The following is a 19073-nucleotide window of genomic DNA, read 5'->3' as shown; positions in this document are numbered from 1 at the left end:
TTTTTTTTATAGAGACGAGGGCTCACTGTGTTGCCCAGGCTGGCCTTGAACTCCTGGCTTCAAGTGATCCACCCACCTTTGGTCTTCCAAAGTGCTGGGATTACAGGTGCAAGACATACCCCACCTCAACTGAGTTTTGATTGATATTTATCTCCTTATTAGGCTAAGGTTATGTGCATTTGGGAGTAAAGCCATAGAGGTGAAATGCCAATCTCATCAAATGTATTAATTAATGCCATTGCTCTAGAATTTTGGAAGGAGGTGGGTTGTGTGTGGTTCAATTTATCAGCTTTAACTGGAGATCTCTTTCTGTGCTCTGTGCTCTGTGACTAGATGTCAGCTGTCCATCCTCTACCCTCCACCTCCAGCAGGCCCACAATTCACCTTTGTGACTTGTGGATACAAAATCCAACACGTATTCAGATTCCTCCAAAGAATCCGCTGGATCAAAAGGATTAGAGAATGACGTAGACTTTGCTGAACCTTACCTGTGGAAGAGAGAAGATGAAGTTATATAACGTTCACAAACTCCATAGCAAAGAACTTAAATTCACCTCCCCAAACATTTTAAACATTTCTTTCTCCCCTAAACTCTCTTCTCAATAGATATCTTCTTTACAATAATTTTGGAACCTTGCTGATTCCTTTCTCAATCTTTGAATGACTCATTGAGCCTTCTAATTCTCTATCCTTTTACCCTACAAAGCAATTCAGCTCAGCCCCTCATTCTGCCCCAAATACACCACTTATTGCAGAATGAAAGGCATGCTGATTCACCAGTCTTTCAGCTCTCATTTTGGTGAACTTGCCCATGGTGGGTGCGTGTGTGTGTGTGTGTGTGCACGCGTGTGTGTGTGTAAGGGTGACTCACCTTTATTCTAAGAGGCTTTAGTGAATTTCCTCTAAATTAATGCCTCCCAATTTCTTCTAACTCTCTACCTCCCAAGAGGTAGAGATGTATATGCCTTAGGAGAAAAAAAAAGTTCTCTAAACCACCGAAAACCTTCCTCACTTGCTAACAAACATTCTTTTTTGTGTTTTCAACTAGCTCCAGAGCTTCTTGAGTGCACAGACAATAGCTATACATTTTATAATCTGTATAGTACCTAATAATATGACCCAAATTTATAGAGGAAAGGAATCACTGGGTAGAGAGGATGGACAGAATGTCATCAGAAGAGGCCAAGCATAGTGGCTCACACCTGTAATTCCAGCACTTTGGGAGGCTGAGACAGGAGGATTGCTTGAGGCCAGGAGTTTGAGACTAGCCTTGGCTGCACAGCAAGACCTTGTCTGTAATAAAAATTTTAAAAATTAGTTGGGTGTGGTGGTGCACTCTGTAGTCCTAACTACTTGAGAGGCTGAGGCGGTAGGATTGCTTGAGCCCAGCAGTTTGACGTTGCATTGAGCTATGATCATGCCACTATACTTCATCTGGCCTGGGCAACAGAGCAAGACTATTTCTTAAAAAAAGAAAAAAAAAATCAATGGAAGGAAAGATTTTTCAGAAAGAGTTTATCAGGCAGCGATTCCTCTAAGTTTTGACCTCCATCTTCATCTTCTACCTTTTTTGAGTATCTTCAGTGCTGGGCATTGTATTAAATAGGTTTTAGCTGACTGAAGTGGCATGCATTTATTACTAATATCTTTTGTTTCTCATATCAGTTAGGGATTGGATTCTACCACTAGTAACATTGACTGCAGTAGCTTAAGAAAATTAGAGGTTTGTTTTCCCATGTAAAAGTTCAGGCCAGGTATGGTGGCTCACGCCTGTAATCCCAGCACTTTGGGAGGCTGAGGCGGGCAGATCACGAGGTCGAGACCAGCCTGGCCCATATGATGAAACCCCATCTCTACTAAAAATATAAAAAGTTAGCCAGGTGTGGTGGTGCGTGCCTGTAGTCCTAGCAACTCAGGATGCTGCTTGAGCCTGGGAGGTGGAGGTTGCAGTGAGCTGAGATCATGTCACTGCACTTCAGCCTGGGTGACAGAATGAGACTCCGTCTCAAAAAAAAAAAAAGAAGTTCAGAGGTAGGTTGCTCAGGGTTAGTATGCAAACTGCAGAAGGCATCAGGGATCCAGGCTACATCTAATTCTACATTCCATTTTTCTAAGTACCTGGCTTCCATGTTTAAATTGCCTCTGTGATGGCAGAGAACTGCTGGAGCTTCCGCTATCAGGCCCTAGTCTAAGTAAGGAAGAAGTGGGAGAGCAATAACAAAAGGCAAAGGAGGCCTGTGGGAGTTATCTGTCCCCTCTTTAGTTATTTGACAGAATTTCACTCTGTCTGCCAGGCTAGAGCGCAGTGGTGCAGTCATGACTCACTGGCAGTCTTGCCCTCCCTGGCTCAAGCAATTTTTCCGCCTTGGCCTTCCAAGTAGCTGGGATTACAGGCACACAGTACCATGCCCAGCTAATTTTTCACTCCTTTATAGAAACTGTTTCTCCCTATGTTGTCCAGCCTGGTCTTGAACTCCTGGGCTCAAGTGATCTTCCCGTCTTGGCCTCTCAAAGTGCTGGGATGACAGGCGTGGGCCACCATACCTGGCTTGTCCTCTTCGTCCCCTTTTACTTTCTTTCTTTTTTGAGACAAAGTCTCTCACTCTGTCACTCAGACTGGAGGGCAGTGGTGCGATCTCAGTTCACTGCAACCTGTGTCTACCGGGTTCAAGCGATTCTCATGCTCCAGCTCCTGAGTAGGTTAGATTATAGGTATGTGCCACCACATCTGGCTAATTTTTGTATTTTTAGTAGAGATGGGGGTTTCACCATGTTGACCAGGCTGGTCTTGAACTCCTGACCTCAAGTGATTCACCCGCCTTGGCCTTTCAAAGGGCTGGGATTACAGACGTGAGCCACTGTGCCCAGCCTGTCCCCTTTTTAGAAACATTACCAAAAGTCTCATGCAAAAACTTTTGCTTATAACTCATTGGCCAGAACTTAGTCACATGGCCATACCTACTCCTAATGAAGACAGCAAGTTGTATTTTTTAAATGCAATTTTTTAATGCCCCTGACTTTCATTGCTGAGTGGAAAGGGAGAATGGATACTAGGTGGGCAACTAGCACTTCCTGCCACAGTTCCCCTTGAATTTTCTGCACGTGATGTTCCATGAATCCCCAGCCCAGTGCTTGACATTAAGCTGTCCTTGGAATGAATAAACAAATGAAGAAAGCATTTTAGATAAATCAAGCAGTTCACACAATGACCATTTTTCAAAAAAAAAAAAAAAAATTGACTTTGTTTCTAGAACAGTTTTAGGTTTACAGAAAATTTGAACAGAATGTGTAGAGAGCTCCCACATACCTCCCCTCACTACCTACAATTTCATCTATTATTGACATCTTGCATGAGTATTGTACCTTTGCTACAAAATTATATTGACACATTATTAGCCAAAGTTTATAGTTTACATTAGAGTTCACTCTTCATGTTGCACAGTTCCATAGGTTTTCACAAACGCATAATGTCATGTATCCACCACTGCAGTATCACACAGAATAGTTTCACTGCTGTAAAAATCCCCTTGCTCCAGCTATTCTGCCCTTCCTCCTCTCCTGGAAGCTCTGGCAACCATTGATCTTTTTACTATCTCTGTAGCTCTGCCTTTTCCAGAATGTCATATTGTTGGAACCATACAGTATGTAGCCATTTGAGACTGACTTCTTTCACTTAGCAGTATACATTTAAGCTTACTCCATATTTTGTGTGTGTGTGTGTGTGTGTGTGTGTGTGTGTGTGTCTTGGTATCTTCTTCCTTTTTAGTTCTGAATAATATTTCATTGTAAGGATGTACCAGTTTGGTTATTCTTGTACCTACTGAAAGACATCTTGATTGTTTCCAGCTTATAAATAAACCTGCTATCAACATTCATGTGCAAGTTTATGTGTAGTCCTAAGTTTTTAACTCATTTGGGTAAATAACCAAGGGGGTGACTGCTGGATTGCATGCTGAGACCATCTATCTTTACCTTTATAAGAAACTGCCAAACTGTCTTCAGAAGTGGCTGTACCATTTTCCATTCCTAACAGCAATGAATGAGTGTTCCTGTTACTCCACATCCTTGGCAGAATTTGGGGCTGACAGTGTTTTCTGGAGGCTGAGGTGGGTGGAGTCAAGGTCCATCTGGTCAGACGTTCAAGACTAGCCTGGCCAAGATGGTGAAACTCCATCTCTACTAAAAATACAAAAATTAGTCGGGTCTGGTGGCGGGCGCCTGTAATTCCAGCTACCTGGGAGGCTGAGGCAGGGAACTGCTTGAACCTGGGAGGTGGAGGTTGCAGCAAGCCAAGATCATGCCACTGCACTCCAGGCTGGGCGTGGTGGCTCAAGCCTGTAATCCCAGCACTTTGGGAGGCCGAGGCGGGTGGATCACGAGGTCAAGAGATCGAGACCATCCTGGTCAACATGGTGAAACCCTGTCTCTACTAAAAAAAAAAAAAAAAAAAAAAAAAAATTGGCTGGGCATGGTGGTACATGCCTGTAATCCCAGCTACTCAGGAGGCTGAGGCAGGAGAATTGCCTGAAGGCTGGGAGATAGAGTAGACTGGGTCTCAAAAAAAAAAAAAAAAAAGAAAAGACAGAAGGAAATAGAATATTACCAGCACTTTGTGAGCCTCCTCATGTTCCCTTCCAGTTATTACTCCCCTAAGATTAGTCACTATATACAATGACTTCTAACAGCAGGGACATTTGGCTAGTTTCCAGTTTGGGGCTGTTAAAAGTATGCATATGAGCTTTCTTTTGTACATGTCCTTTTGGTGAATATATGCAGACGTTTCAGTTGCATATACATAACTAGGAGTGAAATTATTTTTTGTTGTGTTTGTTTTTGAGACAGGGTCTAGCTCTGTCACCTATGCTGGACTGCAGTAGTGTGATCACAACTCACTGCAGCCTCAAACTCCAGGTTTTAAGAGATCTTCTTGCCTTAGCCTCTGGAGTAGGTGGGACTAGAGGTGCATACCACCATGCCCAGCACTTTGGGAGGCCGAGGTGGGAGGACTGCTTGAGGCCAGGGGTACAAGACCAGCCTGGGCAACCCAGCTAAACTTCCTAAAGTGCTGAGATTACACCTTGAGGCACTGTGCCCCACCTAGGGGTGAAATTGTTGGAACAAAGTGTTTTTATATATTCAGCTTCAGTTGACACCACTAGTTTAACAAAGCAATTGCATCAATTTTTGTTCCCTTCAGGAGCATATCAGAGTTGCGGTTGCTCCACATTCTTGCCAGGTATATGATGGTATCTCATTGTGGTTTTAATTTGCATTTCTTCTTTATCTTTTATTTTTTAAGTGTTTCGAGATGGAGCAGATAAAAATTCAGGGAGTTTATCCTCTATGACAGCTGCAAATTTCTCCCATGGGTACTTATTCAATGGAGTTTAAAACATTTGCCCCTGAATTGGAGACAATATAATATACAGAATGAGGGCCACATGCTTTGCAATCAGACGCATGAGGTTTGATTTCTAACTCCAGTGCTTACTCGCTGAATTACCTTGAGGAAGTTATTTAACCTTTTTCTATTTTATGTAAAGTGGCACTAATAATAGTACTGCATCATAGGGTTGTTAGGGGATTAAAAGAGAAAAAGTAAAATGCATTGCAAAGCTCCTAGCAACAGGTGAACACGAAGTCAACAAATGGCAGCTATTATTATACCTTATATTGGTTATTTATGCACATCTAATTTCTCCTTCTGCTTTACACATTACATGAGAAAGGAAGAGCATGCATGTACATGCACACATTAACTGCCTCACATATAATTAATTGCTAGTAAAGACTGATAGGATGAATGATTTAATTTATAAACAGAAGGTTCTGTGGTTATTACTATAAAAGATGGTGTAGGTTGGGCATTTTGTAATACCAGCACTTTGGGAGGCCGAGTCGTGACAATCGCTTGAGACCAGGAGTTCGAGGCCAGCCTGGGCAATGTAGGGAGGGAGACAGTTTCTAAGAAAAAAAAAAAAGAGGGGGACATAAAATTATTATAGTGACTATAGGATAATGAGTACTGGTAATAAGGACTACATTACTTAAATACAGTGGTTTTTCTTTCTATTTACCGTCATCGTTGAACAGAAAAACAGTACTCAGGATACTAAAGAATGAAAAGTAGATGTCCCAGATAGCATTTGTGAGGGTCCTGCAGGGTTCTCCCTTCAAAGCCAAAACCAGAACACAAAAATACCATCCCAAAACAAATGTGTCACTTTTCTGAAGACGACATTAAGCCCTTCCAATTTTAACAGATCCTTTGTTCAACAGAGGAGAGAGACTGGGTAGGCAACACTTACCCCGGTAGCTTCCGTACAAGATGGCGTCGCCCGTTCGCACACCCCAACTGGGATTCCGCCCTCCAGGCCGGCCGCAGGAACGGAAGTGGTTACGGCCCTAGTGAATCCGGGTGGGTTCGCGCAGGCGACCGCACAGGTTCCATCTCTTTAACGTGAGCCCGCGGCAGGTGTGCGGGCCGGTCCGAGACCGCAGGTAAGTGAGGCTGAGGGGTCGGAGAGGCCTCCAGCCGGGATTGTGCTCGGGGCAGAGACGCTTCCAGTGCAGACCAAGAGGGGTCGTGGAGTGGGGGATATTACCGTGTGCGGGGGTGACATTGCGGGGACCCAGCTGTCCCGGAGCGAGTTGGCCCTGCCCCTCTCCCCGCCCCTCGACGTGACCCTCCTCACCCTCGTCGCCCACGCGGGGCGATTGAGCACCCAGGTGCGCAAGGAGGGCCTCACCCCTGCCCGCGGCCTCCCACGCCCTCTTGGGCCCCTTTTTCCGACCCCCTTACCCTGTTTCTGGGAGTCCCTACCAGACCTTTCAGGCTGCGTGTCCCAATCAGCTAAAAAGGAGGCCCCGCCCGCGGCACCTGGTAGCTCCTCGGGCGCTGCGGGTTCGAGGCGGCCACAGCTGGTGTTTTCTCCCCTGGATTCGTGGGAGCCGCCACCTCCCCGCTACCATTCCTGTCCTCCCGACCACACCCTGCTCTGGGCCTGGTCGGGAGCCACCTCTTTCGCTTTTCACATCCCTGGGATGGATCAAAACTTAAGAAACTTAATCATTGTTTATTACAAAATTGGCACCTGCTCCTTAAAATACAAACAAGCATCCCTCGATAAGTTTTTGATATGCTTTTGATATGAATACAACATTCAGACTCCTCTATATACCCTCTCCTCAAAAACACAAAATTATACCTTTTTTTTTTTTTTTTTTTTTTTGTTCTGTTACAAGGATAGAAGGAATTGCCATGAAAGGTTTTTTTAATCATAGGAGTTAGGAAGTGGGAGTTGGGGCACAAGGGGGAAGATGGATTAAATTTGGTCAAGTTGAGCTTGATTTAAAAATGTGTTTTTAAAATATTCCAGTTATAGTCCGTGCATAAAGTCTTGTAACAAAATTATGTAAAAATGTTAAACAAGACAGATTCTTCTTAGCTTGCTGTGCTCCTTGGTGGTGAGGGTGGGGAGTGAGGAAGACAGATCCTCTTTGATTTTTTTTTTTTCCATCTCCACCTTTTCTTCTTTACCAGTCCCTTTCCCACAAAATAAGAACTGTTGTCAGTTTGGGTGTGTTTTTCTTTGCATTTATTGACAAGTATGTGTACGTGTAAGATATATGTTTGTAAGCTTTCATGTTAAGCTTTTACAAATATGTATGTTTTATGCATTCTGCAATTGACATTTTATGCTTAAAAATGGGTCTTAGAAATTTTTCTTTGTCAGTACCTGGAGATCTACCTATTCTTTCTGCTTGCTCTGTAAGTTTCGTGCTTATGTAAGATTCCATAGATTGTTTCCAGTTTTTCAATGTTAGACACAGTGTGGCAGAGAACATCCTTCCACACGCCTCTGTGCCCATGTGAGCATTTCTCAAGGATGGGTACCTGCAGGTGGAATTGCTGAGTGGGCGAGTATGGACATACAGGAATGCCAAACTGCCACCCCCAGTGTATAAAATAATTTCCTTCATGCTTTTTTTTTTTTCTTTTTTGAGATATTGTCTTGCTCTGTTCCCCAGGCTGGAGTACAGTGATGCGATCTCGGCTCACTGTAGCCTCCGCTTCCTGGGTTCAAGAAATTCTCCTGCCTCAGCCTCTCAAGTAGCTGAGATTACAGGTGCCTGCCACCATGCCCTGCTAATTTTTGTATTTTTAGTAGAGACAGAGTTTCACCCCGTGTTGGCCAGGCTAGTCTCGAACTCCTGACCTCCAGTGATCCACTGGCCTTGGCTCACTGTAACCTCTGCCTCCCAGGCTCAAGCGATTCTCCTGCCTCAGCCTCCCAAGTAGCTGGGATTACAGGAGTGAGCCACTGTACCTACTCCTCCATGCTCTTTTGAACATTTAATGGCATGAATCTTTTCTATTTTGCCAATCTGATTGATGGAAAAGTGATTTCTCATTGCTGTTTTAATTTGCATTCACCTAATTACTATTGAGATTGGCCATCTTTTCTTGATTGATGGCCATTTGTATTTCCTCTTTTAAGAAACATCTCTATTGGATTTTCTTTTCCTTATTGACTTATAGTAGTATTTTATATGTTCTGGATTTTGATCTTTTGTTATTCATATCTATTTATAATATTTAGTCCTTATTGCTTTTTTAAAGTTGTTGCTTGTCTTTTAACTATATGGCATCTTTGTTGAAACAAGGTTTAAAATTTTAGGTTTTAATTTATCAGTCTGTTTTGTGTGTGTTTGTATTTCATGGCTATCATTCCCAATCTGAGTGGTTGTTAAATGGGAGAGATTTTTGCTCTCAGGGTTATTTGGCAATGTCTGTAGACATTTTTTGTTTGTTCTGCTGGGGTGGTGCTGCTATTGGTTGTCTGGTGAGTAGAAGCCAGGGGTGCTGCTAAACATCCTACAGCTCATGGGAAAGCTTCCCACAACAAAGAATTTCACCAGCCAAAAATGTCAGTTATGCTGAGGTTGAAAAATCCTCCTCTACTCTTTTTTTTTTTTGAGATGGAGTTTTGCTCTTGTTGCCCAGGCTGGAGTGCAATGGCATGGTCTCGGCTCACTGACACTTCTGCCTCCAGGGCTCAAGCAGTTTTCTTGCCTCAGCCTTCCGAGTAGCTGGGATTACAGGCATGTGCCATCACACCCGGCTACTTTTTATATTTTTAGTAGAGATGGGGTTTCACAATGTTGACCAGGCTGGTCTCAAACTCTTGACCTCAGATGATCTGCCTGCCTTGGCCTCCCAAAGTGCTAGGAGCCATTGTGCCTGGCCCCTCCTCTACTGTTAGAAAGAGCAGAGTTTTCTTCTAAAGCTCGGTTTTCTCCTCAAAGTTCTTGTGGGAATAGTTTGAGTTTTTCTTTAGTTCCTCTGGAATTGTGTGTGTGTGATTGTTGTTTTCCAAACACTGTCACTTCGAGTAGTTGGTCCATTCTTGAGCCATGAATCTGAAATGTCACACTTATCATGTGCTAATTTCTTTTTTTTTTCTTTTTAATTTTTATATGTCGAGATAGAGATGAGGTCTTGCTATGTTGCTCAGGCTAGCTTCAAACTCCCAGCCTCAGGAGACTCTCCCACCTCGGCCTTCCAAAGTGCTGGGATTACAGACATAAGCCACCTTGCCTGGCCTCATGTACTCATTTCTCATACAGGGTCTGTTTCTAGATTTACTTCCGTTCTATGGCTTACTTTTCTATTTTGCTGGACCAATACCACAACATCCTCTATTAAACTGTATGTTATATGTTGACATCTAATAGGTTAAATACTCCATCATAATAATTTTATTGGAAGTCATATACTATATCAGCTCACGTCCTCTATTATTTAAAAAACAATATTTTGGCTATTATTAGTTTCTTTTCCAGATTAATTTTAGAGTCAACTTGTCAATTTTCTTTTTCTTTTAAGAGGTGGAGTCTCATTCAGTCACCCAGCTGGAATGCAGTGGCAGCCTTGACCTTCTGGGCTCAAGTGATCCTCTTGCCTCAGCCCCCCAAGTAGCTGGAACTGCAGGTATGTATCACCATGCCTGACTAATTTTTGTATTTTTTATAGAGATGAGGTTTCGCCATGTTGCCCAGGCTGGTCTTGAACTCCTGGGCTCAAGTGATCCACCCACCTTGGACTTCCAAAATGCTAAGATTATAGGCATGAACCACTCCGGCCCCAAATCATTTTTTGATGGCCTTATTGAGATGTAATTCACACACCATACAATTCATTATTCAATGTGTACAATTTGATGATTTTAGTATATTCATAGACTTGTACAACCAACTCCATAATTAATTTTAGAGCATTTTTACCACCCAAGTCACTCCCTCAGGGAGTGACTTCAGGAGATAGGGATAGGGAGTCACTCCCTGAGGACAGGGAAGAGTCACTCCCTATCCCTGACTCCCCTAAGACCCCAGCCCTAGGCAACCACTAATATTTCTGTCTTTCTAGATCTTGGTGTTTTGTATAAATGGAATCATACAGTGTGTGGCTCTTTTTTTTTTTTTTTTGAGACAGAGTTTTGCTCTTGTTGCCCAGGCTGGAGTGCAGTGGCACGATCTCGGCTCACTGCAACCTCCACCTCCCGGGTTCAAGCTATTCTCCTGCCTCAGCCTCCCGAGAAGCTGGGATTACAGGCATGCGTGACCACACCCAGCCAATTTTGTATTTTTAGTAGAGATGGGGTTTCTCCACGTTAGGCTGCTCTAGAACTCCCGACCTCAGGTGATCTGCCCGCCTCGGCCTCCCAAAGTGGGGTTACAGGCATGAGCCAACGCGCCCAGCCATCAATGTGTGGTCTTTTGTGACTGGCTGCTTTAACTTCAGATAATGTATTCAAGATTCATCCATGCTACAGCATGTATCAGTTCTTCGTTCCTTTATATTACTGAATGAAATTTCATCCTATGGTATGTTTGTTTTGTAGGGCTGTGGTCAAAGTAACACTAACTGGTCGCGTAAAACAACAGAGGTTTATTCTCTTGCAGTTAAGGAAGCTAGAAGTTCAAAATTAAGGTATCAGCAGGGTCGTGCTCTTCCTGAAGGCTGTAGGGGAGAATCCCACCCTGTCTCTTCCTAGTTTCTGGTGGTTGTAGGCAATCCTTGGCATTTCTCAGTTGGCAGTTACATAATTCCAGTCTCTGCCTCTGTCTTCAAATAGTCACCTTCCCTGTGTGTCTGTCTCCATGTTGGATTCTCTTGGAGTACGTCTGTTTCTTTTCCTCCTCCTGTAAGGACACCAGTCATAGTGGATTAAGGGCCCACCCTACTTTAGTATGACCTCGTTTTAACTTGATTACATCTGCAAAAACCCTGTTTCCAAAGAAGGTCACAGGTACTGGGGGTTAGACCTTCAACATAACTTTTTGGGAAATACAGTTCAACTCATAACATACAGATATACTGTATTTTAATTATCTATTCATCAACTAATTGATATTTGGGTTATTTCCACTTTTGGGCAATTATGAATAGCTATGAACTTTAGTGTGGGTATGTGTTTTCATTTCCCTTGGGTAGATACCTCCCAGTGGAATTGCTAGGTCATATAACTGCCAGACTGTTTTTCCCAGAGAAGCTGTACCATTTGACATTCCCACCAACGATGGATGGGATTTCTAATTTCTCCACATTATTGCCAGTTTATTTGTTTTTTTTTTTGTTTTGTTTTTTTTTTTTTTTTTTTTTTTGAGAGACAAGGTCTTACTCTATTGACCAGGCTGGAGTGCAGTGGGGTGATCAAAGCTTACTGAAGCCTCAAACTCCTGAGCTCAAACCATCTTCCTCCCTCAGTCTCCCAAGAAGCTAAGTCTATAGGCACGCTACTACTCCTGGCTAATTTAATTTTTTTTTTTTTTATAGAGGTGGGGTCTCACTATGTTTCCCAGTCTTGTCTCAAACTCCTGGCCTCAAGTGATCTTCCCACCTTGGCTTCTCAAAGTGCTAGAATTACATGTGTGAGCCACCATACCTGGCTTTATTTGTTTTTTGAATAGAACCATCCTGCTGGGTGTAAAGTGGTATCTGATTGTGATTTGGATTTGCATTTCCCTAACAACTAATGATATCGAACATCTTTTCATGTACTTATTGGCCATTTGTATTACCTTCTATCAGGAAATGTCTATTCAGTTAGCTGGACATGTCTCTTCAGTTAGCACAACTGTAGCAAGAGGCTGAGGCAGAAGGATCACTTGAGCCCAGGAGTTTGAGGCTGTCTTGAGCTATGATTGCATCACTGCACTGTAGCCTGGGCAACAGAACCAGACCTTGTCTCTAAAAAATATATTAAAAAACAAATTGAAGAAGAAAAATACCTAATCAGATCCTTAGCCAGTTTTTAAAATTTTTAAAATTATTATTTGATTGTAAGCAATTTATATATATTCTGGATATACACCGTTTCCAGATATATGATTTGTAAATATTTTTTCCCATTCTGTGTGTTGTCATTCTACTTTCTCAATGGTTGATTCATTCTTTTTATATGTATATGTAATTTCAACTTCTATTTTAAATTCGGGGGTACATGTACAGGTTTGTTACATGAGTATATTATGTTATGCTGGGGTTTGGGGTATGGATGAGTCCTTCACTCAGGCACTGAGCATAGGTAGTTTTTCAGCCCACGGCCCCCTTCACTGTCTTCTCCTCCCCACCAGTAGCCCCCGATGTCTGTTGTTTCCATCTTTATGTCCATGTGCACATGTAAGTGAGAACACGCAGTATTGGGTCTTCTGTTCTTGCATTAATTCACTCAGGTCATTAAAAATTTTTTTTTAACTTTTTAAGCTTTTTCGTTAAAAACTAAGACACAAATACACACATTCATGTTAGCTTAGACTATACACAGAGTCAGAATCATCAATATCACTGTCTTCTACCTCTACATCTCATCCCACTGGAAAATCTTCAGAGTCAATAACAGGCATGGAGCTGCCATCTCCTATGATAACAATGCCTGCTGGAATAACTCCTGAAGGACCTGCCTGAGGCTGCTTTACAATTAATATTTTTATAAGTAGCAGGAGTACACTGTAAAGTAAAAAATACAGTAAATATATAAACCAGTAACGTCATTTATTGTCATTATCAAGTATATACTGTACATAATTGCATGTGTTGTACTTTTATACGACTGGCTGTGCTGTGGGTTTGTTAACTCCAGCATAATTACACACATTGGTGAATAATGCATTGTGCAGTGACGTTAGGACGGTTAGGATGGCTATGAAGTCACTAGGCAATAAGAATTTTTCAGCTCCATTGTAATCTTATAATTTTGTAGAACTATTGTGTGTGTGGTCTGTTGTTGACCGAAACATTGTTATGTGGCACATGGCTATATTTAACCCAGTATATTCCAAACATTATTTCAACATATGTATTAAAAAATTAATATGGAATTCATAGAGATAGTATAATAGGAATTATCAGGGGTTAGAAGAAGAAGAGAGTAGGGAATTCTTGTTGAGTTATAGTTTCTGTTTGCAAGGATGAAATTTTTCTGGAAATGGGTGATGGTGATGGTTGCATAGCAGTGTGAATGTGCTTATTGTCACTGAATCGTACACTTAAAAATGGCTAAAATGGGCCAGCTATGTTGGCTCATGCCTGTAATCCCAGCACTTTGTAATCCCGCACTTTGTAATCCCGCCGCGGGAGGATCCCTTGAGCTTACAAGTTTGAGACCAGCCTGGGCAATATGGTGAAACCCGTCTCTACAAAAAAAATTTAAAAAAAAATTTAGCTGGGCATTGTCGGGGGAGTACCTATAGTCCCAGCTACTTCGAAGGCTGAGATAGGAGGATGACTTGAGCTTGGGAGATGGAAGTTGCAGGGAGCTGAGATTGCACCATTGCACTCCAGCCTCTGTTATAGAGCCAGACCTTGTCTCAAAAAAAAAAAAAAAAAAAAAAGGCTAAAATCGTAAATGTTATGTTATATATATTTTACCACAATAAAGAAATCACCTTAAAAATCAATATGGAAATTATCAAAAAAATTTACATTTTTTTGTAGTAAGTATTCAAAAATTTGGTGTGTATTTTACACGTATAGTACAGATTACATTCTTTCGTTTGTTTGTTTTTGTTTTTGTGATAGAGTCTTACTCTGTTCCTCAGGCTGGAGTACAGTGGTACAATTTTGGCTCACTGCAACCTCTGCTCCCAGGTTCAAGCGATTCTTGTGTCCCGGCCTCCTGAGTGGCTGGGACTACAAGCACATGACCACCACACCTGGCTAATTTTTGAATCTTTATTAAAGATGAGTTTTTACTATGTTGGTAGAAATGGAGTTTTGCCAGGTTGCCTAGGCCAGTCTCAAACTCCTGACCTCAGGTGATCCTCCCACTTTGGCCTCCCGAAGTGCTGAGATTACAGCCGTGAGCCACTGTACCCGCCTGTATTTTACATTTGTTTAAATGTGTCGCCTACCCTGTTGTGTTTCCTGCCCTTTCATTTGTATACAAGCTATCCTTCCACCTGGGGTGCCCTCCTCCTATCTGCCTTGTGTAACTGGAGAACTCTCACTCCTGTTTGAATGCCAGTCTCAGATACCATCTCTCTCAGCAAGTGTTTTCTCTTATAATACCCCAACTCGGCCAGATGTGGTGGTTCATGCCTGTAATCTTAGCACTTTCTTGAGGTCAATGTGGGCAGATTGCTTGAGCTCAGGAATTTGAGCAACCTCGCAAAACCCCGTTTCTACCAAAAATACAAAATATTAGCTGGGGCATTGGAGCTCAGGAGTTCGAGGCCAGCCTGGGCAACCTGGCAAAACCCCGTTTCTACCAAAAATACAAAATATTAGTTGGGATGCTGGCATGCATCTGTGGTCAGTCCTAGCTACTTGGGGGATTGAGATGGGAGAATCACTTGAACCCAGGAGGTCAAGGCTGCAGTGAGCTGAGATTGTGCCATGGCACTCCAGCCTGGGTGACAAAGTGAGAGGCCCTGTCTCAAAAAAAATAAATAAAATAAAAACAATATCCCCACTCTTCCCTCAAGTACAGGCCATTTGCGTAGTTGTATGTGCTTCACTTGTTGGTCTTATCTCACTCTTTGCAACTTGTTCATCATGTGTCTTTTTCCTTGGCTAAACTGTGAATTTTTTTGAAGGCAAATTGTGCCTTTCAGACTCTTTTTACCCAGGGTCTATTACGGTGTCTGGCTTATTATATATACATAGGTTTGCTGAATGATCCTTTGGCTTAAAAAGGAAGAAAAATACGCAGCTTACAAAACCTCTCCAAATTAAAATGAATTAATAAAAGCTTATGTTAGAATATGTTATTTTCTCTGAAAACAAGTACTCAGTTTTGTATATAAAATTATGTTTAAGTTGAGAGGGAAACATAATCAAGATGCAAATTGGTCTCAATAGATGAAACATTTGGCTGAAACAGACAAGGTGAAATTTAGAAGAAGCATTTTTGATTTAAATGCAAAATATAAATTACAAATATATAAAATGGAGAACTTGATTTGGTGTCAGTGAATTTTAATTTCCTATAGGCTTTATATGACCCAACAATGAGATTCTGTTACTAAAAATATATATAATTTCATACAGCATTAATAAAATATAGGGTCCAGCTACTGGGAAGTAATAGTGTCACTGTAGGCGGCATCAGTTAGACTGTATCTCAAGTTTGTTGTTTGTTTGTTTTAGATAGGGTCTCACTCCTGTCACGTAGGCTTGACTGTAGTGGCGTGATCATGGCTTACTGCAGCCTTGACTTCCCAGGCTCAGGTGATTCTCCCACCTCAGCCTCCCGAGTAGCTGAGGCTATAGGTGTGTGCTACCACACCTGCCTAATTTTTTGTAAATTTTTTTGTTTGTTTTATTAGGTAGAGATGGGATTTTGCCATGTTTCCCTGGGTGGTCTTGAATTCCTGAGCTCAAACAATCTGCCCACCTCAGCCTCCCAAAGTGCTGGAATTATAGACGTGAACCATCATGCTCGGCCTTAAATATTGTATATAGATCTGAATGCCACATTTGAAGAGATACATTGACAAACTTGGAACTGTGCAGAAGGCCTTGGTCAGGATGATAAGTCTATAAGCCAGGTCACGGGAAGACTGTAAAGTGGAGTCTCAGAGCTCTCTCCACCTATTTAACAGGCTCTAAGGAGGGAATAAACACTTGTCATTGCAGAGGCTATCAAAGAGGGCAATTTGTTAGTAGACAGCTTTACAGAATGCAAGAAGTTCAACAAAAACTGCCTCTGAAGGTCGTTTTTGTCCTCTTTTATTAGATATTACTGTTGCACTTTTACTGTTATTTTAATAGTACAGAAATAGCGCTGTGTACTCATTTCCTTCCCACACAGGGAGGAAGCCACATGTTACAGAAAAATGAAAAAGGGACAATTTTGTGGCTTCATTTATTTACATTAAGTGCCTGGCGCTGTGGACACTTCAGTTTGTAACCTCTTTCTGTGCATCTTGGATATTTCTCTAAGTTCTACCTTTTTCTTTTTCTTTTTTTGATCCTTTCCTTTTTCTACCACTTTGCCGTACCCTACAATAACCAAATCAGTTTCTGTGGAAAATCGACTGAGACTTCTGGAGCAACAGAAAGTGTTGACTCCAGCCTGTTTCCGCCACTGCCTCACTGCTACACCTTCCAGAGAGTGAAAAAAAAAAAAAATCCCCACCAACTGACTGAGGCTTATGATTTTTTTTTTTTTAATTAAGAAGCACAAGTTTTCCTTCAACTGTTAGGTGACCAAAGGTTTAAAATGCAAAATACTTTGAAGAAGCTCCATTAACTAAAAAATTCATTCATTAATCAGCAGTTGGAGGTGAGGGTTTAGTTTATTGTTGTTTTATTTTTTTCCCTAGATCACATTTCATTGTGCAGATAGCCTGTTGTTTTGATTAATATGTTTTTATATCATTAAGAGAGCCCTGGGGAACTATCAGAGGGCAGGGAGATTTCCTGGGGTATGGATGGAGATAGAGATGGAATACAGAGTTTATGAAGATGAAGAAATCAAACTGTTGCTACTATTTCACGTAGAAATTTATAGCAGTTGTTTTAGTTTGTGGGCACAGAGATTATAAATGAGACATTTTTTAGGGGGAAAACTTGTTTACATGAAGGTTTATATTCTGTATATAAATATCTTTTTGCCATTTGTTTTGCAGATTGTGGGATTAGTGATATGCTTTTCTAAAGAGTAGAAAAGTCGAAGATGTCTAGACAGAACTTAGTGGCTTTGACAGTGACTACCCTTCTGGGTGTGGCTGTAGGGGGGTTTGTCCTGTGGAAAGGCATCCAGCGCCGCCGAAGGAGTAAAACAAGCCCTGTGACCCAGCAGCCGCAGCAGAAAGTGCTGGGCAGTGGAGAGCTGCCCCCTCCGGAAGATGACCAGCTGCACTCCAGTGCCCCCAGATCTTCGTGGGAGGAACGGATCCTTAAAGCAAAGGTGGTGACGGTGTCTCAGGAGGCAGAGTGGGATCAAATCCAGCCCTTGCTTAGAAGTGAATTACAGGATTTTCCAGTACTTGGAATTGACTGTGAGTGGGTAAGTTAAAAAGCAAAAGTTTAAAAAGACAAAAACAAAACAGAAAAACCTCCTGCTTTTCCAACTGGGACCTTGGATGATCAAGTACAAAATAAGGTTAAAGGAAAATGAATTCTCTTGTTCTCAACTTGCTTATAAGCAGATTTTAGCAGCAGCAGAAGCGGATGCTCCTCTCAGGGTAGAGGAGTGCTTACAATTATGGATTCTAGAGTGAAACCTGTATGAATTCTATTTTCCCCACTTAACATTCTGTGAACTTGGACAAGCTGTTTAGCCTCTCTGAGTGTTTGTTAGTAATAGGAATGTCATGACACCTACCTCCAGTGGCTTTTCTAAGGATTCAAATTCTCCGTAAAGAATTCAGCAGTGTTAACATATAGTAGTAAGTGTTCATGAAATATTGGCCACTGTTAATATTTGTAGTAGCATTTTCTTTTCTTGAGACGGAGTCTTGCTCTTGTTGCCCAGGCTGGAGTGCAATGGTGTGATCTCAGCTCACCGAAACCTCTGCTTCCCGAGTTCAAGTGATTCTCCTACCTCAGCCTCCCGAGTAGCTAGGATTACAGGTTTGCACCACCTTGCCTGGCTAATTTTGTAATTTTAGTAGAGATGGTGTTTCTCCTTGTTGATCAGGCTGGTCTCGAACTCCCAACCTCAGGTGATCCACCTGCCTTGGTCTCCCAAAGTGTTGAGATTACAGGCGTGAGCCCCTGTGCCTGGCCTGTAGTAGCATTTTTATAAGGATACCATGTAGAAAACAGTTAAGGAAGTCTATTTAAATGGAAATTATTACTTAGGATTTTACAAGATAACAGTTAACATTTGAAACACCGTTTAAACCATGCACTCTATGTTTTGATCTCATCATCTCATTTAATTTTCACAGTATGGGCATAACTTGGAGATATTGCAGGTTTGGTGTTAGACCATGGCAATAAAGCAAAGGTTGCAATAAAGTGAGTCACATGGGTTTTTTGGTTTCCCAGTGCATATAAAAGTTATGCTGAGTGTGCTGGTGGCTCATGCCTGTAATCCAAGCACTTTGGTAGGCTAAGGTGGGGAAGATCAGTTGAGGCCAGGAGTTTGATACCAGTCAACTGGCTCAACATAGCAAGACCCCATCTCTACAAAAAGAGAAATTAGCCAGGTGTGGTGATACCCACCTGTAGTGCCACCAACTTGGGACGCTGAGGCAGAAGGATGCTTGAGCCCAGGAAGTTAAAGCTGTAGTGAGCTATGAACATAGCACCGCACTTCAGCCTGAGGGGCAGAGGGAGATCCTGTCTCAGGAAAAAAAAAAGTTATGTTTATACTATAGTTTATTAAGTGTGAAATAGCATTATATCTTTAAAAAGTACGTATTTTAGTTAAGTAGTTTATTGCTAAAAATTGCTAATAATTATCTGAGCCTTCAGCAAGTTGTAATCTTTTTGCTGATGAAGGGTCTTGCCTTGATATTAATGGCTACTGACTGATCAGGGTAGTGGTTACTGAAGGTTGGAGTCCCTGTGGCAGTTTCCTAAAATAAGACAACAAAGAAGTTTGCCATGTTGATGG

At 41.9% G+C, this 19073-nt stretch overlaps 1 protein-coding gene and 1 long non-coding RNA gene across 5 annotated transcripts in view; one reads left to right on the top strand and one right to left on the bottom strand.

The window, feature by feature from the left end:
- Positions 1–408: 408 nt before the first annotated feature.
- Positions 409–6440, bottom strand: LOC141583516 (uncharacterized). Its single transcript, XR_012516147.1, has 3 exons — positions 6309–6440; positions 5879–5964; positions 409–488 (listed from the first exon to the last, which is right to left on the bottom strand). It is a non-coding gene; the product is annotated as an uncharacterized LOC141583516 (long non-coding RNA).
- EXD2 (exonuclease 3'-5' domain containing 2) overlaps positions 6422–19073 on the top strand; it is a 50099-nt gene continuing 37447 nt past the window's right edge. For 2 of the 4 annotated variants that reach the window (XM_074393076.1, XM_074393075.1), the window contains exons 1-3: positions 6422–6501; positions 9890–9994; positions 17137–17516. In XM_074393076.1, coding sequence (XP_074249177.1) covers positions 17184–17516 — 333 coding nt within the window. In that variant the 5' untranslated portion in view covers positions 6422–6501; positions 9890–9994; positions 17137–17183. The remainder of the gene's footprint in view (positions 6502–9889; positions 9995–17136; positions 17517–19073) is intronic. The other 2 variants (XM_074393077.1, XM_003924473.4) reach the window with 2 other exon arrangements.

This window comes from Saimiri boliviensis, chromosome 2, assembly GCF_048565385.1.
Source record: "Saimiri boliviensis isolate mSaiBol1 chromosome 2, mSaiBol1.pri, whole genome shotgun sequence".
Taxonomy (NCBI): Eukaryota; Metazoa; Chordata; class Mammalia; order Primates; family Cebidae; genus Saimiri; species Saimiri boliviensis.
Note: the sequence above shows the minus strand (reverse complement) of the source record. Positions and strands in the feature narration are given on the sequence as shown.